The 22,778-nt window shown below is 47.4% G+C and overlaps 1 protein-coding gene across 2 annotated transcripts in view; it reads left to right on the top strand.

Annotated features, from left to right (window-relative positions):
* Window positions 1-22,778, top strand: part of LOC142573242 (ATP-binding cassette subfamily C member 4-like) — a 495,730-nt gene that overhangs the window by 88,825 nt on the left and 384,127 nt on the right. For both annotated transcript variants that reach the window (XM_075682847.1, XM_075682846.1), the window contains exon 4: window positions 8,468-8,686. In XM_075682847.1, the coding sequence (XP_075538962.1) occupies window positions 8,468-8,686 (219 nt within the window). The remainder of the gene's footprint in view (window positions 1-8,467; window positions 8,687-22,778) is intronic.

Raw genomic sequence — 22,778 nt, 5'->3', positions numbered from 1 at the left:
ACTGAAGTAGTCTCTTGGTCGCCTTCAGCTGCGATGTCTCCTGTCGGCGATGTGTGAAAATTGTTGCAACTGACCATGTTCTATTGTCAAGGTGCGCTAGAACGGACGCCAGGGACTGTCTCTGAACATTATATTCAGGACAGTCGCACAGGATGAGTTCCAGCGTCTCCTCGCAAAGTTAGGCATTGCAGAGAGCATTGTCGGCCATTCCAATGCGAAATGAGTAAGATTTCATAAAGGCCACCCTTGGCCACGAGCGATAAAACAGAGTGGCCTCACTTCGGCGGAGTCCAGTTGGCATAAAGAGGTGCATCATAGAGGGAAGGTCGTATTGGCGATTGCTCCGGTTGGTCTGGCTGCTTAGTGCGCACCATAGAGAGAGCGTGATCTCCTGTGCAAGCACTCGAAGTCTGCTGGCTGCGTCGGACCATGAAAGTGGTATGGCCTCTTCCTGTGTGTCTTGAAGAGCTTCCCGAGCGGCATTATGGCTTCTTCTTTTTCTATGACGCCGCAGTGACTTGGCAGCCACTGAAACGTCACGTGGTGTCCTTTCTCATGTGATGTATGGAGTAGGCATCTAATATGGAATGCGAGCCGTTTGTAAGGTCCGCGACGCACAGCTGATAGCACAGATTGTAGGGCTGCCTTTGAGTCACTGAAGATTGACCATTATTGAGGTGGTTCCCGATTGACGAAACAAAGTGCTGCGCGAAGAGCAACTAATTCCGCAGATGTCGATGTCCTTGGGTGGTCAGTCCTAAAGCTGATGGTAATAGCTCTTGCTGGGACAAGCACAGCACCGGATGAACACTGGATGTTTGTGCAACCATTAGTATAAATATGCACTGTCTGCATACCTCTTATGCAGAAGAAGCACAAGCAGGTGTTTCAGAACAGGCGACAACAGCTCAGACTTTTTCCTGATTTCTGGTTCACTGAGATGTACTGTGGGGCTGATAAGACCTAATAAGACCCCAGGGGTTATTGATGGTTTAGATGCTGCGGTGAAGCCCGAGAGAAGGGTGTCGTTTTACATGACGATAGTTTTAGAAAATGATGCTTGGTGCCTGTCTGAAGGTAGTGTTGCAAGGTGGTGATAGGGGGCACGTGCGAAATGTCTGATCTGCGTTCTCAGGGCTTCCACTGTAATGTGAGTTTGCATTGGATGGTCCCGAGTAATCGAAATAGTTGCCTTTGTTGACGTGCATCTGGGCAAACCAAGGCAAATTCTGAGTTCTTGAGCTTGTACTGCCTGCAGAACACAAATATTTGTCTTGCAGGTGTTGTTAAGTAGAGGTAAACTATATCTTAAAAAACCGAGAAAGAGAGTTCTGTAGAGTTTTAGCATTGCGTCTACTGACGTCCCCCACGTCTTTCCTGCAAGGTATTTAAACAACTGGGAAGTTGCTGTCAGGCGCCGTTTCATGTAGGCTCGCACAGAGGCCTCGGTCAATAATTACGCCAAGAAATATGTTGGTTCGGACATAGGAAATGGTCCGCGAATTGATTGAGATGACATAAGGCGACATTGGTTTGACTTGAATTTGAAAGAATAGAGAGCAGGTACTTTGATGAAAGGCGGCTTACAATATTGTCAAACTTACCGCTATGAATCATTTGAATCCCTCCCTCTCGTAAACACGGAAGGGCTCCATGTCAGCGCGAATCGTGTGGATTATTGCACCGTCAAGAGCAGCATTTCGATGAACAGGCACGGAGCTGCAGCCAGCAGTGAAGGCCGACGTTATCTTGGGCTGGCTTGCGAGCTCTTTCTCTTGTTGGGTGTACTCCCGTTCGTGCTTTCATTTTGGGTGCCGAATCAGATTAGATGAAACTGCGAGTACAGCAGGTATATTATGGGAGCAAATCTTGCGTCGTGCAAGTTGTTTCTTTTCTTCGCGGGTAATTAAAAAAAATGCTTCCAATATGGCATATTGGCGGACTTGCTGCGTGCGTCAGCTACTCACGCAGGAGCCAGTGCGTTATTGATGTGCTGTTTATTTTCAATGGAAGGCTGGAAAGGAGGATTGGAGTGGTAGCACAGAAAGCCGAGGGGGATGCTTCGAAGCATTGTCTAGCATTCACAGTATGCGCGAGCTAGTAAATGAACCGTCGGGCTTCGTTGGGTTCCCCTTTGCGTGGAAGGGGACTGGACGACGAAGCGCAGTGGGAAATAGATCTGTAAACGTTAGTTGAAGTCCATTTTTTGAAAATAAGGCAAGTGCATCTAGGATTGTTTCCGTCGAAATGACGTTGCTCGCATTTTATGTCAAAGTGCACCGCGTATGATAAGTATGTTTGTTTGCCAACAGCATAATAATGGTGAAAAGAATGTGTTGTAAGTGGGAAACGCCAACAAAAGATCAGCATCGTTTTTTCTTCCTGCTTCCTATACGGCCAATAACCTGCAATGATAAAAGACGTGTTTTTGCCGCAAGTTAAAACACACACAAAAAGAAGACACATACAAGACAACACGCATGCCTATGTGACTTCCTTTTGTGTGTGTTTTAACTTGCGGCAAAAAAAACCATGACTTTTACCAGGCACCAACCAGGCCAACAAGCAGTTCTATTGCAACCTGCAATGAGACGAGCAAATGTGACAGGTGCAGTGTATAATTTCTCAAACGGGCAGATGCTGTTGTAGACTGCATTAAAATGAAGGTTAAAAAACACGCACAAAGTTTTGGTGGAATAATCACAGTCAATATCGTAAAAATGCCCTAAACTGTAGAAATGCTTACATGACTGGTGCTTATGATGAAAATTCGCGAACCGTACAGCTCTAATCCAACGCAGCACAATATTTTCAGGATAATGGGACAACTTCTCTCTTCCTGTGCTATCTTTCGGGTTGTTTTCCTGTTTGTTGGCAACACCCGTAGCCGGAGCCACACAGAGAAGTGCCTCTCTTGGCTGCGCGCTCAGTTTTTCGCTTCTAGGAGCCAACACCGCATGACTGCGTGCCGGTAACATGAGATTTTCTCAGCCGCTTCCTCCAGATGGCGCCACATGTGCGGTTCCAAACCACAGCGCATGCGGCCTACAAGCGAAATAAAATGCTCCCCAGTTTGTTATAGTATAGCTGGGTCATAAAGTTGCACTAATGGCGTTCAAGAACTTCGTCAGGCAACGTGATCTCGCACTCTTACGACGCGTGACGCTGCAAAGCATCCTCCACGTTCGAATGATGTTCAACAAGTGGCATTATTGGTAAATTATTTAGTAAAGAGAAAATTACGCAGATCCCACGCACTGCGGGAATCGATGTAAGCGAATCTTTCTGTGCTGCTTCCTTTGATTCACGATAATTATCGGTGATGTGGACGGCGAATGTTTATTTCCTTCAACGTTTTGTCCAACACAAGAGTTGATGCTAAACGCCACCTTGCGTGCACCACTGCTGTTTGTCTCCGCAGTACACAAAACACAAAGGGAGAGGTGTTTGCTTGAGGCTTTGTTGTACGCCATATTTCGTAATGTCTGAGAGGGTTGAACATTGTCAGCGCCTCACATGGGACATCGCATCGTGGCAGAAGCATTAAACTTGAATTGGAAATAGGGCTGTAGGTGCCAAAACCACGATATGATTATGAGGCAGGCAGTAGTGGCACACTCCGGCTTAATTTTGGCGCTGTGGTATTCTTTAACGAGTCCCTAAATCGAAGTGCATGAGCATTTTTTATTTCGCCCCGTCGAAATGCGGCTGCCTTGGTCAAATACGTGACCTCGAGCAATGCCATAGCCGTGAAGCTATCGCGGCGGGCACAGAAGTGTTCATTTGACGTGCGACCGATTCCACTGCGTCGCCTAGACCCTGTGGTGCGCTTTAATGAATGCGGCTCTGCTTCTGCACGCCATGCGTAAGTTGTCCGCAAGACATATTTGCATGGTTTTATTTTTCAGAAATAGCAGAAACGCACCGTACTGTGCCTTCAACATCAGTTTATCCAGCGTTTGCTTGCCTTCTCACGCCACCTTTCCCCTATGCACCCCACCCCTTGTATTTGTATGGGAACTGCAAGGGAAGAGTGGCAAGGCTGCTTTTCACTCGTCTCGCGACTGCGTCTGTTCTACCCATTGTCTCCCCCCCCTCCCTTCCTTTCTTCCATTCTATATAGCTTCCCTCTGGGCTTGAACATTGGTAGAAAGGTAAGCGTTCGGGGGGGGGGGGGTCACGGATAATTACAGCTGTCGAGAGACGAAAGTGACGACGACCGGGGAGCTGCCGCGGTTCGGTAGAAACGAGTTCCTCGCGTCTCTTTTCTTCTTTGCCATGGTCCTTTCATGTATATACGCGCTTTGAACCATGCACCTCCCGTCGCGGTGGGCCGACCAGCAACAGCCACAGCGGCGGCATCAGTGGGAAAGTCGAAGGAAAAGGCAAAGAAAGCTTCGCTTAAAACGCAAAGCGCATACCATTATAAACAGTTAACAGGGCACGCTGCTGAGCCACGCAAGCTAATGCTGCAGTGGCATGACTTTCTGAATCACTGGCTGATTCAACCGCCCATCGTTGGCAGTGAGATTCCGAGTTTCATTGTTACACACAGTTTTCTTATGACACCAGCCGTATGCTGTGAATTCTCGGCCAGTTTGGAGAAAAGGAAAGTGATCGAGAGTGCCATTACTGTGCACGCGCGCGTGCTAGCCAAACGTGGTTGTGTGATGTCCCGCATTGCGTATCTTCACATTGTAAAAATGCAATTGTATGTAAGTGTAAAAGGTGGCACCACGCTGAGCGGGGAGCGCACATCGTGCGACGACGGTGGCCCGATTGGCGTTCTGGGCCCAGACAACAAACAAGGCAGTTAAAGGTTCAGCCTCTTTTTGATGTGAGATAAGCTGAGAGAAAACTTTGTTTCAAGTTCACGAATACTTTTGCCCCAAAAGCGTGAACACGGAATAGAGGAAGAGGTGAAGAAAGTTAGTAATCAAGTACAGGATAACTGAAAGATAAACAGAGAACTAAGAACCATCAAAACGAAAGTGAAAAAAACAAAGACGGTAAATTGAATACAAAGGACGGAAACAAAAAACGAGCATGATGATTTACAAATGCAGCAAGAAAGAAATCAGCGGGAACGATCTGTATGATAACACAAAGAGTAGTGCCCTGCTAGTTGAGGCGCCAGCTGGCTGCCTGAGGACAAAAAAGTAATAATGGACCATACATGAGACTACAGCAGAGTTATAATATTAAAGTATAAGAATTCAATCGTAGGCTTTTACGTGACAAAAACCACGATCCGATTAAGAGGCACGATGCAGTGCGGGTCTCCAGATTAATTTTCACCTCCTAGAGTTCTTTAACGTGTATCTCAGTCTAAGTGCACGGGTGTTTTTGCCCCCACCGACACGCGGCCGCCGTGGCCGGGATTCGATCCCGCGATCTCGTACTTCGTAGCGCAACACCAACCCACTACACAATCACAGCGGGTCACATCCAAAGTCGGGAAATGACTTAGCACATTGTCATTGTATGCCAATGCAATCACCAGTAAGACCCACATGATAAATCCGCCTTCCTGGAGCACTGATATTCTAAGAGGATGGAGCAGTAACTGGTTATCAGTCGAGATGAACAAGGTATGTTCAGAGAACTGATGAAAAAAGTTGCGAAGAAATTGATGGAACCGTAGTTGTCACGGGCACAGGTACAATATAGAGATTGAGGTTTTACTGAAGAAAGAAAAGCTCAAGGAGATAGGTAAAATGCCAAACTGCGATAAGTGTAGTGTTACCTGTTGAAATCATCATCATCATCAGCCTGGTTACGCCCACTGCAGGGCAAAGGCCTCTCCCATACTTCTCCAACAACCCCGGTCATGTACTAATTGTGGCCATGCCGTCCCTGCAAACTTCTTAATCTCATCCGCCCACCTAACTTTCTGCCGCCCCCTGCTACGCTTCCCTTCCCTTGGGATCCAGTCCGTAACCCTTAATGACCATCGGTTATCTTCCCTCCTCATTACATGTCCTGCCCATGCCCATTTCTGTTTCTTGATTTCAACTAAGATGTCATTAACTCGCGTTTGTTCCCTCACCCAATCTGCTCTTTTCTTATCCCTTAACGTTACACCTATCATTCTTCTTTCCATAGCTCGCTGTGTCGTCCTCAATTTGAGTAGAACCATTTTCGTAAGCCTCCAGGTTTCTGCCCCGTAGGTGAGTACTGGTAAGACACAGCTATTATATACTTTTCTCTTGAGGGATAACGGCAACCTGCTGTTCATGATTTGAGAATGCCTGCCAAACGCACTCCAGCCCATTCTTATTCTTCTGATTATTTCCGTCTCATGATCCGGATCCGCCGTCACTACCTGCCCTAAGTAGATGTATTCCCTTACGACTTCCAGTGCCTCGCTGCCTATTGTAAATTGCTGTTCTCTCCCGAGACTGTTAAGCATTACTTTAGTTTTCTGCATATTAATTTTTAGACCCACTGTTCTGCTTTGCCTCTCCAGGTCAGTGAGCATGCATTGCAATTGGTCCCCTGAGTTACTAAGCGAGGCAATATCATCAGCAAATCGCAAGTTACTAAGGTATTCTCCAGTAACATTTATCCCCAATTCTTCCCAATCCAGGTCTCATAATACCTCTTGTAAACACGCTGTGAATAGCATTGGAGATATCGTATCTCCCTGCCTGACGCCTTTCTTTATTGGGATTTTGTTGCTTGCTTTATGGAGGACTACGGTGGCTGTGGAGCCGCTATAGATATCTTCCAGTATTTTTACATATGGCTCATCTACACCCTGATTCCGTAATGCCTCCATGACTGCTGAGGTTTCGACTGAATCAAACGCTTTCTCGTAATCAATGAGAAATCATCATTATCCATAAAGCTGGATACCAGCATGCCAGCATTTTTTCATCTTTATAGTGTCTAAATTTATGTACGCATGCGAGTTATTTATTTCTGATTTGCCTGGGCTACCATGTCGAAATGGAATTGCAGATATGTATGGAGACTGGTGTCATGTCAGCGAAACCGACCTATGCAATGTACTGCCCATGAGGCATCGCTTATAGCCACTTCCCCACTTCACACTCCCGAGTTCGCGGGCTGTTTTCGTGTAGGGACGCGTCCCATACATGGATGGTGGGCAATCCTATGTAAACCCACATGCGGAGCCCTTCAGACTTTAGCGTCATATTGTTGACTCGAGAATAATTATTTTTTAGAAGATCCTTGCCCCAATGCGTACAATTTCGATACCAGTGGCGCTTACCTTAATGGTCACCTACGATGGGGTACAGCACGTCAGCTCGGAGGCCACTGATTAAACTCGCCACCTACTTCATTAGGCAGCGAGTAGACAGGAGGCGGATAGGAACACAAGCTTCAGTCAATGGATATTGCGCAATTTCACAGTATGTGCTGTTGAGAAAGCCACCGCTGACATATGTGTGAGACCAAACACAATTCCTTTTCACATGAACATTATTGGAATCGCGTTTTCTATGTCAAGAGGTACAGAGGTCCCTTTCGCACACGAGAAAACCAACACACTGTGGTGCTTTTCTCGCGCTTCGTTATGAGCGGTTTTAAGGAAATGATGAGCAGGTTTAATGCCTCTGACTCTTCTAGGTAAATGGAGTGTAGAATGGGCACGCAAAAAGGATTGCATTGAGGGAGTGCAGAGGTATTTTTCATCATCATCATCATCATCAGCCTGGTTACGCCCACTGCAGGGCAAAGGCCTCTCCCTTACTTCTCCAACAACCCCGGTCATGTACTAATTGTGGCCATGCCGTCCCTGCAAACTTCTTGATCTCATCCGCCCACCTAACTTTCTGCCGCCCCCTGCTACGCTTCCCTTCCCTTGGGATCCAGTCCGTAACCCTTAATGACCATCGGTTATCTTCCCTCCTCATTACATGTCCTGCCCATGCCCATTTCTTTTTCTTGATTTCAACTAAGATGTCATTAACTTGCGTTTGTTCCCTCACCCAATCTGCTCTTTTCTTATCCCTTAACGTTACACCTATCATTCTTCTTTCCATAGCACGTTGTGTCGTCCTCAATTTGAGTAGAACCCTTTTCGTAAGCCTCCAGGTTTCTGCCCCGTCGGTGAGTACTGGTAAGACACAGCTATTATATACTTTTCTCTTGAGGGATAACGGCAACCTGCTGTTCATGATTTGGGACTGCCTGCCAAACGCACTCCAGCCCATTCTTATTCTTCTGATTATTTCCGTCTCATGATCCGGATCCACCGTCACTACCTGCCCTAAGTAGATGTATTCCCTTACGACTTCCAGTGCCTCGCTGCCTATTGTAAATTGCTGTTCTCTCCCGAGACTGTTAAGCAGTACTTTAGTTTTCTGCATATTAATTTTTAGACCCACTCTTCTGCTTTGCCTCTCCAGGTCAGTGAGCATGCATTGCAATTGGTCCCCTGAGTTACTGAGGTATTTTTGTTCCACAATAAATACGCCTTTTTCATCTCTGCCCGCAGGAGTGCTTCAAGAATGTGATGCAGCCAGTGATGCTGGGATGGGTGGTGCGCTACTTCGCCGCCCCGGAGTCAATCAGCAAGACTGAGTTCTACTTATCAGCGGCTGGGGTCTCCATCCTGGGAGGAATGCACATCTTCACGCACCACCCGTACTTTTTCAACATGCAGAGAATGGGCATGCGTATTCGCATCGCGTGCTGCAGCCTCGTTTACAGAAAGGTATTTCGAAGCTGCTTTCTCGCATGTTTGCGCGTGCTGTCGTCCGGACTTGTACATGTCCGCTCAAGGGCTTTTTGTCTTCGTTGTGCTCTCTGGTTTCTAAAGAAAATAATAATTTTTACGATGCTGCTCTGTGGTAGATAACATGCTGGGTCTGCAAAACCAACAAAGACGCTTGTTGGGGGGACTTCGGTGATCGAGAATAATCGTTCTGTTTACTGCGCTGTACTTTTCAAAAAAAGGACAACGTAACTGAAACGGACAAACTAGTGCACAATGTCCGCTTTATTTACGCTATCCTTTGTGCGAAAAGTACGGCGCAATCATCAGAACGACGTCACAGCAACTAGCTTCAGTAGAAGCCATATTGAGTGAAACGAAAATGACGACGAAAATCCCATAATGGTTGTATTCATTGAACAATACCAACCCAGTATCAGAAATAACAGGACTCCAACTGACAATAACATCATAATAAATTATTCGGTGGCCTTACGTGCCAACTGGGTCAACTCCATCATTTGGTTATCCGCGACAGCGAAGCTAGCCATGGAGCAGACATTTTGTGTGCCCGGCTTAGCGGAAGTTACTATATTTATGAATTTGACTTCGCCTTCGCATGCGGCTCTAGTGCCATAGGAACATGGGAAGAACGTCTAGGGGCCCCTAATTGTGTTTTCCAAAGAGTGCGAGTGCCCAAGCAGCGGAGTCAAGGAAATGGGGGATCGGCTCTGTGGCGACATGCTCCTGGGGCATATTGTTGGACAAGGAATCATACGACCGTTGAAGCACGCAGCCAAGAAAGTCAAAATTGCTAAAGGTCCCGAACAAAAAGAAGTCTGGGCGTTCACTGCACGCTATGATCGCCGTCTGTTTCGCATGATGTGTAAGAAGTTCAATTCTCATTACCCTGTCGAATTGCGGTAAGGATTGAAGCCACATCTTTGTATACGAGGCTATCGCTACTGCAAGAAGGCCACACGAAAACATGAGAGAGAGAGAGAGAGAGAGAGAGAGAGAGAGAGAGAGAGAGAGAGAGAGAATGATGAACTTTGTTGTCCAAGCGGGTATTTGTACGAGCCGTCCTCATCGTTAACACATCAGGTGTTGGCTTGAAGGATAAAAATTTGGTGAAAATATACACACCTATATGCAGTATGTTTTGTTTTTTAGTAAAAGAAAAATCACGCGACATATTCGCAAACTCTACTTCTTGACTTAGCTTACTCTCCGCGACAAACACTATTTGCATAAAAATCTAAGTGAATATCTGACTAATTAGTGTTATTTTACTAATTGCATTTTAAACAAATTAATTTACCCCACATATTTGAATTAACAAATTGTAGGCGGTGTCTTTTAACTCATAACCACTTGGAACAAATTCAGCAGAAGACACCAGTTTCGGTGAATGCCTTCCGAAAGCTTGCGACAAATTGCATTGGTGTTGCAGTAACCTTTGAGTTTCAATGTATAAAATGCGTTTTTCTTAAAGTAAGTGGAACAACCGTGCATATTTACAGCACTTTCATTGCGCTTATCTCGAAACTACTGCCAGTTTCGAAATTCGTTCCAAGTGGATGTAGCCTTGCGAAATCCCGGCTTCGATTCATGGGTTGTAACATTTGCGCTAAAGTGTTTAGTTTAAAACTTAATTACGAAGCGGTGGTTAATTAGTCTATTATTTATATTGATATGCAGTGAAAGTAATGACTTGCTCCGCAGGGGCGTCTGCGTAAGCAGGCGTTTGGTGCGTCGCGACACCATGTATCCGAGCACAGGGGGGTTGGAACCTACCCCGTCTAAGCGTGCTCGGCTTTGCCGTGTCCGGGGAGAAGGGGATCCTGGGAGTTGAGCCAATGCCGGATGTTTTGACCTTCAGGGCCCCTCGGCGGCGGCAACACACCTCTTTGGCCTCGGCTTTACGTAGACGGCACCCCTAGCCTGACCCACCCGGGGGAAATCCGTAGTTGCCTTTTCCTATTCTTCTCTACAATCTTCGTCTTTCTCTCTCGCTTTCCATCTTTCCTGTATTCTCTTCACTTCTCTCTTCCGAGTTTCCCGGTGGCAAGAGTTAACCTTCTGTGAGCCTCCAGTCTTGGTTAGGCTATATTTGGTTATAGTTAGCGATGTACGGTTGGCGTTGGCAGAGCTTTCCCTGGGGAAACTTCTATCACGTCCCCAGTGGGGCTCCATGGTGGGTGGCCGGCCTCGCTGCCGAAAGCCCTATCTATACTTATGGATAATGCTTTCCCTAAGCTCCATGATCGCCCTCAGAAACGAGGGCGCACCGAAGATGTCTTCAAATTTTTCAGACGCCAAGTCCAGAACTTCCGCCGCTTCCATGTATTTCACTCTGAAAAACCAGACAAACCAGTGCAAATTGTTTCACTGCTTTTTGTTTGAAAGTCTTTGATTGTCGTTTTTGACCCAGGTTATAAGGCGTCGAGGATGGAAAGCGGTGATCTCCTCTTGGAGCTCCGCGATCAGAAGCGATTCGAGAAACTGCCGAAACTAATGCTATTTGGGGAAACTCGAGTAGCAGTAACGCCGCACTGCACTATGAGCACCACCAGCGGCGTTGTCTCGGACGATGACTTGCTGGAGCTCACTGAGCCTGAACTCTTGGATGGCTTCAGTGAACAGAATGTTAGTAATGTCGAAAGAATTAAGATGAGGTGCGATGCAAAAAATCCAAACCAAGCACCTGTTAATCACCTTCGGTTCAAGCGTCCTGCCCGAGTCAATCCTGGCCGGGTACATCAAGCTCTGTGTTAGGCCACACGTGCCAAATCCTCTCAGATGTTTCAAACGCCAGCGTTTCGGCCACAGTTCGCAGGGTGGCCGAAGCCGCCAAACTCGTGCGAAATGCAGTGCCCTTGAACACACCTCAGAAGTTTGCGAGAACTCTCTCCATTATGTAAACTGCGATGGGGAGCACGCCGCCTACTCACGGTCGTGACCACCCTGGAAAAAAGAAACGGAAATCGTAGCAATTAATGCTAGGAAAAACATCAGCCTCAAGGGCGAGGCACGCAGGCGGGTATCCTACATTCCCAAGAACGCATTTTCCGATGTGACGCGTCAGGGGTCGGCGACACAACGGCTTCCGGCGCTTGTCCGGCCCACACGCAGTGAGCCGACGGTGACGTCATCCGGCCCCCCCCGGCGGCTACAGGTTGTGCTGTTCCGCCACCCCAGAAGAAGGGACCTTCGACCTCCCGGCAGGTGGCCTCAAACATCTCGTCCAACGTGCCGAGGCCTTCACGTCATACACAGTGCTCGGAAGTGCGCGTGTTCAGCGCCTCGCAAGAGGCAATGGACACAACAAACAGCCAGACGGTGACACCAACGCCTAAGGAGCGGCGAGCCTTTCTCGGTCGCTCCAAAAAAGACAAAACTCGGCGTCACGGCGCCTGGAAAGGGCTCGTGAGATAATCCTCATCTCTTAAACACACAGCACACAACACATATAGAATAATAGAGACACAAATACTACAATGGAATGTTATAAGGTTGATTCGTCATCATCATCATCATCAGCAGCCTGGTTACGCCCACTGCAGGGCAAAGGCCTCTCCCATACTTCTCCAACAACCCCGGTCATGTACTAATTGTGGCCATGCCGTCCCTGCAAACTTCTTAATCTCATCCGCCCACCTAACTTTCTGCCGCCCCCTGCTACGCTTCCCTTCCCTTGGGATCCAGTCCGTAACCCTTAATGACCATCGGTTATCTTCCCTCCTCATTACATGTCCTGCCCATGCCCATTTCTTTTTCTTGATTTCAACTAAGATGTCATTAACTCGCGTTTGTTCCCTCACCCAATCTGCTCTTTTCTTATCCCTTAATGTTACACCTATCATTCTTCTTTCCATAGCTCGTTGTGTCGTCCTCAATTTGAGTAGAACCCTTTTCGTAAGCCTCCAGGTTTCTGCCCCGTCGGTGAGTACTGGTAAGACACAGCTATTATATACTTTTCTCTTGAGGGATAACGGCAACCTGCTGTTCATGATTTGGGACTGCCTGCCAAACGCACTCCAGCCCATTCTTATTCTTCTGATTATTTCCGTCTCATGATCCGGATCCGCCGTCACTACGTGCCCTAAGTAGATGTATTCCCTTACGACTTCCAGTGCCTCGTTGCCTATTGTAAATTGCTGTTCTCTCCCGAGACTGTTAAGCACTACTTTAGTTTTCTGCATAATAATTTTTAGACCCACTCTTCTGCTTTGCCTCTCCAGGTCAGTGAGCATGCATTGCAATTGGTCCCCTGAGTTACTAAGCAAGGCAATATCATCAGCGAATCGTAAGTTACTAAGGTATTCTCTATTAACTTTTATCCCCAATTCTTCCCAATCGAGGTCTCTGAATACCTCCTGTAAACACGCTGTGAATAGCATTGGAGATATCGTATCTCCCTGCCTGACGCCTTTCTTTATTGGGATTTTGTTGCTTGCTTTATGGAGGACTACGGTGGCTGTGGAGCCGCTATAGATATCTTCCAGTATTTTTACATATGGCTCATCTACACCCTGATTCCGTAATGCCTCCATGACTGCTGAGGTTTCGACTGAATCAAACGCTTTCTCGTAATCAATGAAAGCTATATATAAGGGTTGGTTATATTCTGCACATTTCTCTATCACTTGATTGATAGTGTGAATATGGTCTATTGTTGAGTAGCCTTTACGGAATCCTGCCTGGTCCTTTGGTTGACAGAAGTCTAAGGTGTTCCTGATTCTATTTGCAATTACCTGAGTAAATACTTTGCAGGCAACGGACAGTAAGCTGATCGGTCTATAATTTTTCATGTCTTTGGCGTCTCCTTTCTTATGGATTAGGATTATGTTAGCGTTCTTCCAAGATTCCGGTACGCTCGAGGTCATGAGGCATTGCGTATACAGGGTGGCCAGTTTCTCTAGAACAATCTGTCCACCATCCTTCAACAAATCTGCTGTTACCTGATCCTCCCCAGCTGCCTTCCCCCTTTGCATATCTCCTAAGGCTTTCTTTACTTCGTCCGGCGTTACCTTCGGGATTTCGAATTCCTCTAGACTATTTTCTCTTCCATTATCGTCGGGGGTGCCACTGGTACTGTATAAATCTCTATAGAACTCCTCAGCCACTTGAACTATCTCATGCATATTAGTAATGATATTGCCGGCTTTGTCTCTTAACGCATACATCTGATTCTTGCCAATTCCTAGTTTCTTCTTCACTGTTTTTAGGCTTCCTCCGCTCCTTAGAGCATGTTCAATTCTATCCATATTATACTTCCTTATGTCAGCTGTCTTACGCTTGTTGATTAACTTCGAAAGTTCTGCCAGTTCTATTCTAGCTGTAGGGTTAGATGCTTTCATACATCGGCGTTTCTTGATCAGATCTTTCGTCTCCTGCGATAGTTTGTTGGTATCCTGCCTAGCGGAGTTACCACCGACTTCCATTGCACACTCCTTAATGATGCCCACAAGATTCTCGTTCATTGCTTCAACACTAAGGTTCTCTTCCTGAGTTAAAGCTGAATACCTGTTCTGTAGCTTGATCTGGAATTCCTCTATTTTCCCTCTTACCGCTACCTCATTGATCGGCTTCTTATGTACCAGTTTCTTCCGTTCCCTCCTCAGGTCTAGGCTAATTCGAGTTCTTACCATCCTGTGGTCACTGCAGCGCCCCTTGCCGAGCACGTCCACCTCTTGTATGATGCCAGGGTTAGCGCAGAGTATGAAGTCTATTTCATTTCTAGTCTCGCCGTTCGGGCTCCTCCACGTCCACTTTCGGCTATCCCGCTTGCGGAAGAAGGTATTCATTATCCTCATATTATTCTGTTCCGCAAACTCTACTAATAACTCTCCCCTGCTATTCCTAGTGCCTATGCCATATTCCCCCACTGCCTTGTCTCCTGCCTGCTTCTTGCCTACCTTGGCATTAAAATCGCCCATTAGTATAGTGTATTTAGTTTTCACTCTACCCACCGCCGATTCCACGTCTTCATAGAAGCTTTCGACTTCCTGGTCATCATGAATGTTAGAGAACTTCTACCTAAATATAATTCAAGGTTGCTCTGTGTTCAAGAGACTCATCTAAAACGCACACAAACAAACTTTCTTCGTCAGTACGCAATCCTACGAAAGGACCGTGACGAGGCTAACGCCTCACAAGCCTGTAACTTGTCGCCACGTAGTTTTACAGACACCCCTTGTCGCAGTGTCAGTTAGAGGGGTCCTTTTGAATAGGTTGGTAACGGTTTGTTCCATATATATACCCTCAAACTGTCACCTACAAAAAACAGATTTCTTTAACCTCATTAATCAGCTTCCGAAAACCTACATTTGTGGGTGTAATTGTGGGTGATTTTAGCGCACACAACACGTTATGGGTAATACGCAATGCGACGCAAGAGGGCGATTCATTGAACATTTTGTTCTTACATCTTGTGGTTGCTGTTTAACAAGAAGGAGCCGACCTATTAAGCATCCAACACAACTCATATTTGATAGATCTAGCAATATGCTCTGCTTCTCTTTTTCCTAATCTGGAATGGAATGCCATGCATAATCCCTTTGGAAGGGACGACTTCCCTGTAACTTTAAATTTAATAGCACCCCTATAGCAAAACCCAGTGCCACTGGGAACCTGTGCACCGGATTATGGGCCCAGCGCCGCGCGCTGGATGCTGCGGCGCTGGGCAGGCGCGGCGTACTAGGAGGCGCTGGCTACTCGTGCGAAAAACAGCGCTAGCGCGTTAAATATGCTGCGCATGGACACCATATATATTTTTTTGAATACAGAAAGGAACAAAGAGCGTTTTAGTGCAATAAAAAGAAACGAAAACCCGTATAAGTGCTCCGACCAGGATTCGAACATCCGACGTGCAAGCCCGGTACTCTACCGCTACGCCACGCCAACAGAAGAACATAAATGGATGACTTGCCTTGTCAAAATCGAGAAGCAGTTTTAGTTTTGCAGAGCTACGTCTCGCACAGACATGGTAGATGCGCTATCGCCCAGCAACTAAAACTCACGCCTGTACTACAAAGAAAAATGTAGTCTCCGTATTCAGTAGCATGCTCGGAAGTGCCACAGCATCGATTTTCACTTGCGATTGATATTCCAACTTCAAAAAAGTCCTAAATCAACTGCCGACCCGGGACGCTGTATGGGCTGTTACTGCCGATTTCGATAGCCATTTCTTGTTCTTCACGTGATGGATATGCAGCGTTTTCTTAGTTCAGTGATGCCTTTCAGTCAACATGTCTATCTAGTCATACGTCTTCGTCAGAGAAGCGCAGTCTAGTGCTTGGAGCCTTCGGCGATAGCACATATACGTGTGTTTATGACGCATCCCATCGGCGGTCATGGCTTTTGTGCTGGCACTGTAGACATGAAAAAAAAATTTTTTTTTTAAGAACGCCGATGTGAAAGCTGAAATATAGAGTGATTTATCCTTATTAGACTTCTTGATTCCTGAGCCTAGACGCGCCGAGAGCGTGAAGACGGACTCGGCGGATGCGATATGCGCGGTGGGGACCGATGGCGGCGCGGGTAGCTGGCGAAAGCTAAAATGCGTGTATTTGAGCCACATAACTTTTTGTGTACAATAGGGAAAGTGGAAGCGCTCGAATCACCTCAGCTTTCTTACCGGTGCGATAATGGACTTCAGACTCTGGAGTTTTGCAAGACGCCTAGCGCCACCGGCCGGTGCGAAGAGGCAGTAATTGAGTAGTGCCAAGCCCGACTCCCTTGCTAAGTTGCCTATGCAGCTAATGACTGCGAAACAACGATTTAACTAGATTTTGGTCCATATTGCAGTGTTTTGTGCATTTAACACCAAGACAGAGAGCTCTGAATTTCTCCGCTGCTCGGACGCGTCGCCGAACTGCCATAAAGCGCTTGCTGGCTCACTCGTCAGACTGATCGCGGAAACGACGGCAACCTCGATAGCTCCGCGCGCTACGAAGAAACGCCGCAATCGACGCTACTGTTGTGTTGTAAATTGCCATGAACGTGAAGGACTGAATAACAACGTTCCGTTTTACCGATTTCCAACGCGTTCGTATGAAGGGGAAAGACGAGAGCGCTGGATATCGGCCGTTGAACGTGTTGGGTAATCGAATTACTTGCATTCTCTACAACACAGCGGCTCGCATGAGAATGTGCGATAATGTTGTTCTGTTACGTGCGTAGCCCTGACATAGGACCGTGGCAACCAAGCGAAACTCAAGAATCTGCATCCGCCACTTCGTTGGCAGCAGAAAAAACAACGTTGCGAACCACCCTGCGTATGTGCCATCGATATTTCCACCTGTTAACAGACGTCCGCCTCCGCTTTACTCAACAAGTAGAAAGGACATATGTGACAGGTCAGTTTAACCAAACATGTGGTTCGTTTATGAATTCAATATCCTGTTCTAGAGCATCGTTGTATCGCGAGATCATTTCTAGTTTCGCTATTTTATATGTCCTGCGCCGATACAATTACAAGTACGTTCTGCAATGTGCTGAGCCTGCTCGACTGCGTTTTTCAAATGTGAATAATACAGTTGCTGTAGGAGCACTGGGGGAGTAATTGCGAAGTAACTCACGTGTGTAAAAAAAGTTGCGTTTATTTATATTAATTTGTGCGCGCGTGTTGCTTGAAGCGTCTGCGAAAATTTCAAAGGTACTGAGCGATGCTGTAGCTCCTGCGAGGCAGAAAGATGCGGCGCGCAGGCACTGTGGGAAGCTTACTTTCGTTATGTTCACACGCTGTTTGCTGCCCAATTTGAAATGCTTAGATTTTTATGCTGATATGCGTATAAACAAGCCTGATGCTCTCTGTAGTTGCGAGTTGCAGCACGCCGAAATGACACCTGAGAGTTCCTTTATATTGTACACGTACTTCGCCCTGCTGAGCTTCCTCCCTTTCCGAAGCGTGGATGGGCAGAAGAAGCTTTCCAGGGCCTTGATTGTGAGGAAACCGTGCCTCCACACAACCGAAAGAGGAGAGTCCATTGTGGCCTATCCACCTTCGCTTGCCGGACAGCTCTTCTCGCACTACTCAGTTCGCGCCAATGCTGCGATGGGTTTTTCCGCAGTGCCGCCTGGGTAGAGTCTGAGGTCTATATCGGTCAGCGATAGGCTCGAACTCGGGGTCCGTTCGCGCGCGTCTGAACGGCTTGCCATGTCACATCACCTTCATATAATTCATCACTCCACTGCGAAGTCATTAACACTGGCATGGTGCTCTTTGGCCATTCCTGGCCCTTGAGCCAACAAAACCACACATTCATTCAGTGATTACTTGTTTCGAGTATCGCAGCTCAATAACATTCGTGCTATGTGCCTCAGGCAATTTTTAAAAACTGTTAGCATTAAAATAAAACACCCTGCACGTTTACAGTACCGTGCTGCATCTGGGAAACAAAAGTCGTTAACTGATATTTCGATTAGAGAATTGTGTAGCCTATTTGTTTACCCTGTTCAATATGCGGAACCCCGCCTCCTTAATCTACCTTAATTTTTTATGTTCGGATATTTACCTTTCAGCACAAGTGAAGTAATACAGGTTTTTGTATAGATGAGGGTGTTTCAGCTAACCACTTCTATCGAGTCAAAATTGCACGTCTGGGTTACAAAACCGCAAACACATTTGTACTGCATGTTTACTCTTCTCCGAGCAAACTAAAGTGATTTTACTATGACCTTAGGTTTTAATGATGAAGTTGAATTGCTTTTTGTGAAATATTGAAGTAATATTTCTCTATGAATGTAGCTGTTGTGGTTCCGCTTTTGTAAGACTAGAAAGAAAGCGCGCGAGATTTAAAAAAATTACCACGTGAGTGGGTTCTTACGCGTAGCTACATTAGCGTCCTCAAACATGCTACCAACGGACGATTGATTCAGCTAACAGATTGAACGCATAAATAGGTCTTACGCTGTGGGGCTGGACTAAAGACAATGGTCTTCGCTTTCACTTGTGCCAAAATATCTTGTCTGCTGAAGCAGTGAAAGAAATCAAGTTATTAAAGCTACAATAAACACCGCATGGCAAATACTGAAGCTCTGTCAGCGTTTCTGCTGTTGACAGACTGCGCAAATAATGAGGAGGGCTTGGCATTGGACGGAAATGCATCGTCGACAACTGTTGTTGCAATAGCCTATAATTCTTATTTGCACCCTTTTCAGTCTACCTAACGTCGATAAGTACTGACGCGTTGATGAGTGCTGCCTGCGAAAACACCACAATACGACGTTAGGATGGATAGTTGGGCGTGTTGGTTAAGCATGATCTGAAGTGAAGGCGCTAAAATGACAGAGCACAAAGAAGAAACACACATACACACAGGGAGCCACTTCCAACAATGTTTAATAAGAAAAAAACGCCACTGATTTATACTAGGAACGCTATCACAGTTTCTCAAGGCGCATTCGCGTTCATGTAAAGCAGTTCTTTGCGTGACAGTGATCACCACTGGCGCCAGTGTGAAGTTCTGTAGGTGCGCTTGGATCAAAATAGTGCAAGATTGGCGGAGACCGAGTAGGTGACGATGAGTCATAAAGGCATTGTCAGAGGCTTCCGACCAAGCAGAAAGTTCATTTTCACCTTGGAGAAGTTGGTATAGTGGTGCGATCACAGTAGCGAAATTGCGAACGAAACGTCGAAAATAAGAGCATAGGCCAATGAAGCTGCGGAGTGCTTTCAAGTTAGTGGGCTTCGGAAATTCGGATACGGCGCGAAGTTTAGCAGGATCAGGAAGAATGCCTTCTTTGGAGACAACGTGGCCTAATATAGTCAGTTTTCGAGCTGCAAATCGGCACTTTTTTAAGTTAAGCTGGAGACCAGCATTCCGGAGACAGGTCAAAACTTGATGTAAACGCCGAAGATGGGTCGGAAAATCGGGAAAAGACGACAACGTCGTCGAGGTAGCAGAGGCAAGTATGCCACTTCAGGCCGCGTAGGATGCCGTCCATCATGCGTTCGAAGGTGGCGGGCGCATTGCACAGACCGAACGGCAGTACAGTGAATTCATACAAGCCGTCTGTGTTACAAACGCGGTTTTCGAACAGTCAGCGTCAGCCATGTGCACCTGCCAGTAGCCAGAGCGGAGATCTAAGGAGGAAAAAAACTCCGCTCCTTGCAAACAGTCAAGTGCATCGTCAATACGTGGCAACGGGTATACATCCTTCTGGGTAATCTTTTTAAGCCGTCGATAATCGACGCAATATCGTGTGGTGCCGTCTTTCTTTTTAACAAGGATGACTGGTGATGCCCAAGGACTACTAGGAGGCTGGATGACGCCGCGATTGAGCATACCGTTCACCTGGTCATTGATAACGCGTCTTTCAGTCGCCGATACTCGGTAGGGACGCTTTCGAATTGGTGCATTGCTCCCAGTGTCGATAGTGTGCGAAACAGTCGTTGTGCGGCCGAGTGATGTTGCTTGGCAATCAAAAGAGGAAGAGAAGCCTTGGAGCAAGCGAAGAAGTTCGTCGCGCTGCGTCGTGGTAAGGTCACTGGCAATAGCTGGTGTAAAAGAACGCGGCAGTGACTGAGTAGGCGATGCCTCGAGAGCAGCAAGATAAGTGGAGTCGTCCATCGTGTCAAATATTGAAGATGAGGTCAGTGGCTCTGCTCTGCCAAGGCTTTCACAACGGCGTAAGGTAATTGGTTCAGCCGATGGGTTTGAGACGCACATGAGAGAGGCGCCAGCTTTGAACTCGAGGACGGCGAACGGCAGTGGTAGTGCACGGCGGCGAACCAAGAGTTCGGACGGAGCGAAGAGTACTGCGCCGTCATCTACAGAGTCACAAGAGATACTGACAAGAGTGGAAGACCAGGCAGGTATAACGGTGTCTACTGAAACAGCGATTTTGCGACACTGGTCCTTATGGTCAGTGATAATATCGGTTGAAAACTGAAACAGCTCGATTTCGGTGCGGGCGCAGTCAATGATCGCATAATGTGTGGAGAGAAAGTCCAAACCTAATATGACGTCGTGTGAACATGATGGCAACAATGAATTCTATGATCCAGAGGACCTCCTGAATTGGGACACGAGCAGTGCAGGCGCCGGATGGCTCGACGTGCTGCGCAATGGCAGTTCGAAGAGACAGTCCGGAAAGCGGCGTCGTCACTTTTCCTATCTTGCGGCAAATGCGGGCATCTATCGCTGAAAGTGCAGCGCCGGTGTTGACAAGTGCTAGCGTCAATGTTCCTTCTATTGAGACTTCAATAACGTTCTTCGGGGAAGTGTGAGGCCTTATACATTTCGCTGGCACTGCAGTTCTCGCCTCCTGAACTGCGATATTTAGTTTTCCTGGCGCAAAGGGCTCCGCCGCCTGTGCGTGGGGTAAGCGAGTGGCGGCGAGGAGAAGGTGAACGGTGAGCGGTGGAGAATGCGGTGTCGACGGCAGGAGGAGATCCAAAGGTGTCCGAGTAGTTGCGGCGTTGTTGGAAACGTGGTGCATACAGACGCACATTGCTCGGGACATTCGGTGTAAGCAGGCGACAGTGATGTGCCACGTGTCCAGCACGGCGACAATTAAAACAAATCGGACGGTTGTCTTCCGTGCGCCAATGGTCTTGAGGTCGTGCATAGTGCACCAGTGGACGGACTGGAGGGGATACGGGTGGGCGCAAAGGTGGGCAAAGGGGGCCGTAGGTCTGTGGCGCAGGTCTCATCGCGACTTCGGCGTACGTCAGGGGAGCGGCCGTCGGAGCCTGCTGAAGAGAAATGTGGTCGGCTACCTACTCCTTAATCACAAATTGGAGAGCGGGCGCCAACGGAGTACTCGGCTGGCCGTGTGCAAGTGGAATCAAGGAAAGCTGACAAGCCACCTCTTCACGGATGAACTCCTTGATCTGTAGCAGCAGCGAAGTGTTATCCGGGGCAGCAGCCAAGCTCGACATAGAAGTGGCCTGAGGTGTAGATTGGCGGGTGGCTACGCGTTGTTTGCGCAGTTCGTCGAAGCTTTGACAGAGACTGACGAGTTCAGAGGCTGTCGAGGGATTTTTCGCCAACAGCATCTGGAAGGCGTCGTCTTCAATGCCTTTTAAGATATGGCGGATCTTCTCGGCATCAGCCATTGCGACGTCAACGCGGTTGCAGAGGTCGACAACATCTTCTATATAGCTGGTAAATGTCTCCCCGCACTGTTGCACACGGCCACGCAAACGTTGCTCGGCGCGAAGCTTGCAAACCGCGGGGCGCCCAAATACCTCTGTCATGTTAGTCTTGAAGGCCGTCCACGTCGTCAGATCACGTTCGTGGTTGCGGTGCCACACGCTGGCAACACTGCACAAATAAAACGACATGTAATTAAGTTTTTTCGTGTCGTCCCAGTGGTTGTGGATGCTCACCTGGTCGTAGTCAGCGAGCCAGTCTTCTACGTCATGGTCTTCGGTACCACTGAAGATGGGTGGGTCGCGTTGACACAACGGGCCAGGGCAGACCACGGTAGTCACCGGGGCAGCGGGTTGTGGTTGTGGTGGTCCTTCTTCCAGTATTATTAAGACGGGCTGCAGTGTCCGATTCCGAAGTTCCAGAATTCTGGTTGTATCCAGCAGCTCCACCAATTGTAAAGGGGGGTTTATTCGGCTCGTAGAGCAGCAGCGACAAACTCAGCACCAGCAGGTAGGGCGCAGCCAGCGAACGACCTGGGTACGAGCCACGCGATGGCAACGGGGCTTTTCAGCCTGCCGATCTTCTTCGTCACACAGCGATTAATATTTAGGCCTCTCTACAGCCATGTTACATCTACCATTCACAGTTCTGATTCACAAATCTGACAACTCTGAAATTTGCCACATTCTACCATCAACAATCCATTCATTATCTTTTGCTTGGCGCTCTCTTGCCGTATCTGGCTTTCACATCAATAAAATCCATAAATCATCATCATTCATTGACGTAATAGAAAAGGTGCCACTCTCGACTTCAAGCCAGATGCATTTGGCGCAGTGTGTCATTGATTTAATAATCTTGTTATGACCAGTTTTCAAAAATGTAGTCATCACTGATGGCAGAAAATGTCTATGAGGTCCATTTTAACTGCGATGACGTTGCACTGCTAGTCAGAATGCAGGATCAGCACAATGAACTGTGGTGTC

This window comes from Dermacentor variabilis, chromosome 2, assembly GCF_050947875.1.
Source record: "Dermacentor variabilis isolate Ectoservices chromosome 2, ASM5094787v1, whole genome shotgun sequence".
Classification (NCBI taxonomy): Eukaryota; Metazoa; Arthropoda; class Arachnida; order Ixodida; family Ixodidae; genus Dermacentor; species Dermacentor variabilis.
This window is presented reverse-complemented; position numbering and strand designations above follow the sequence as displayed.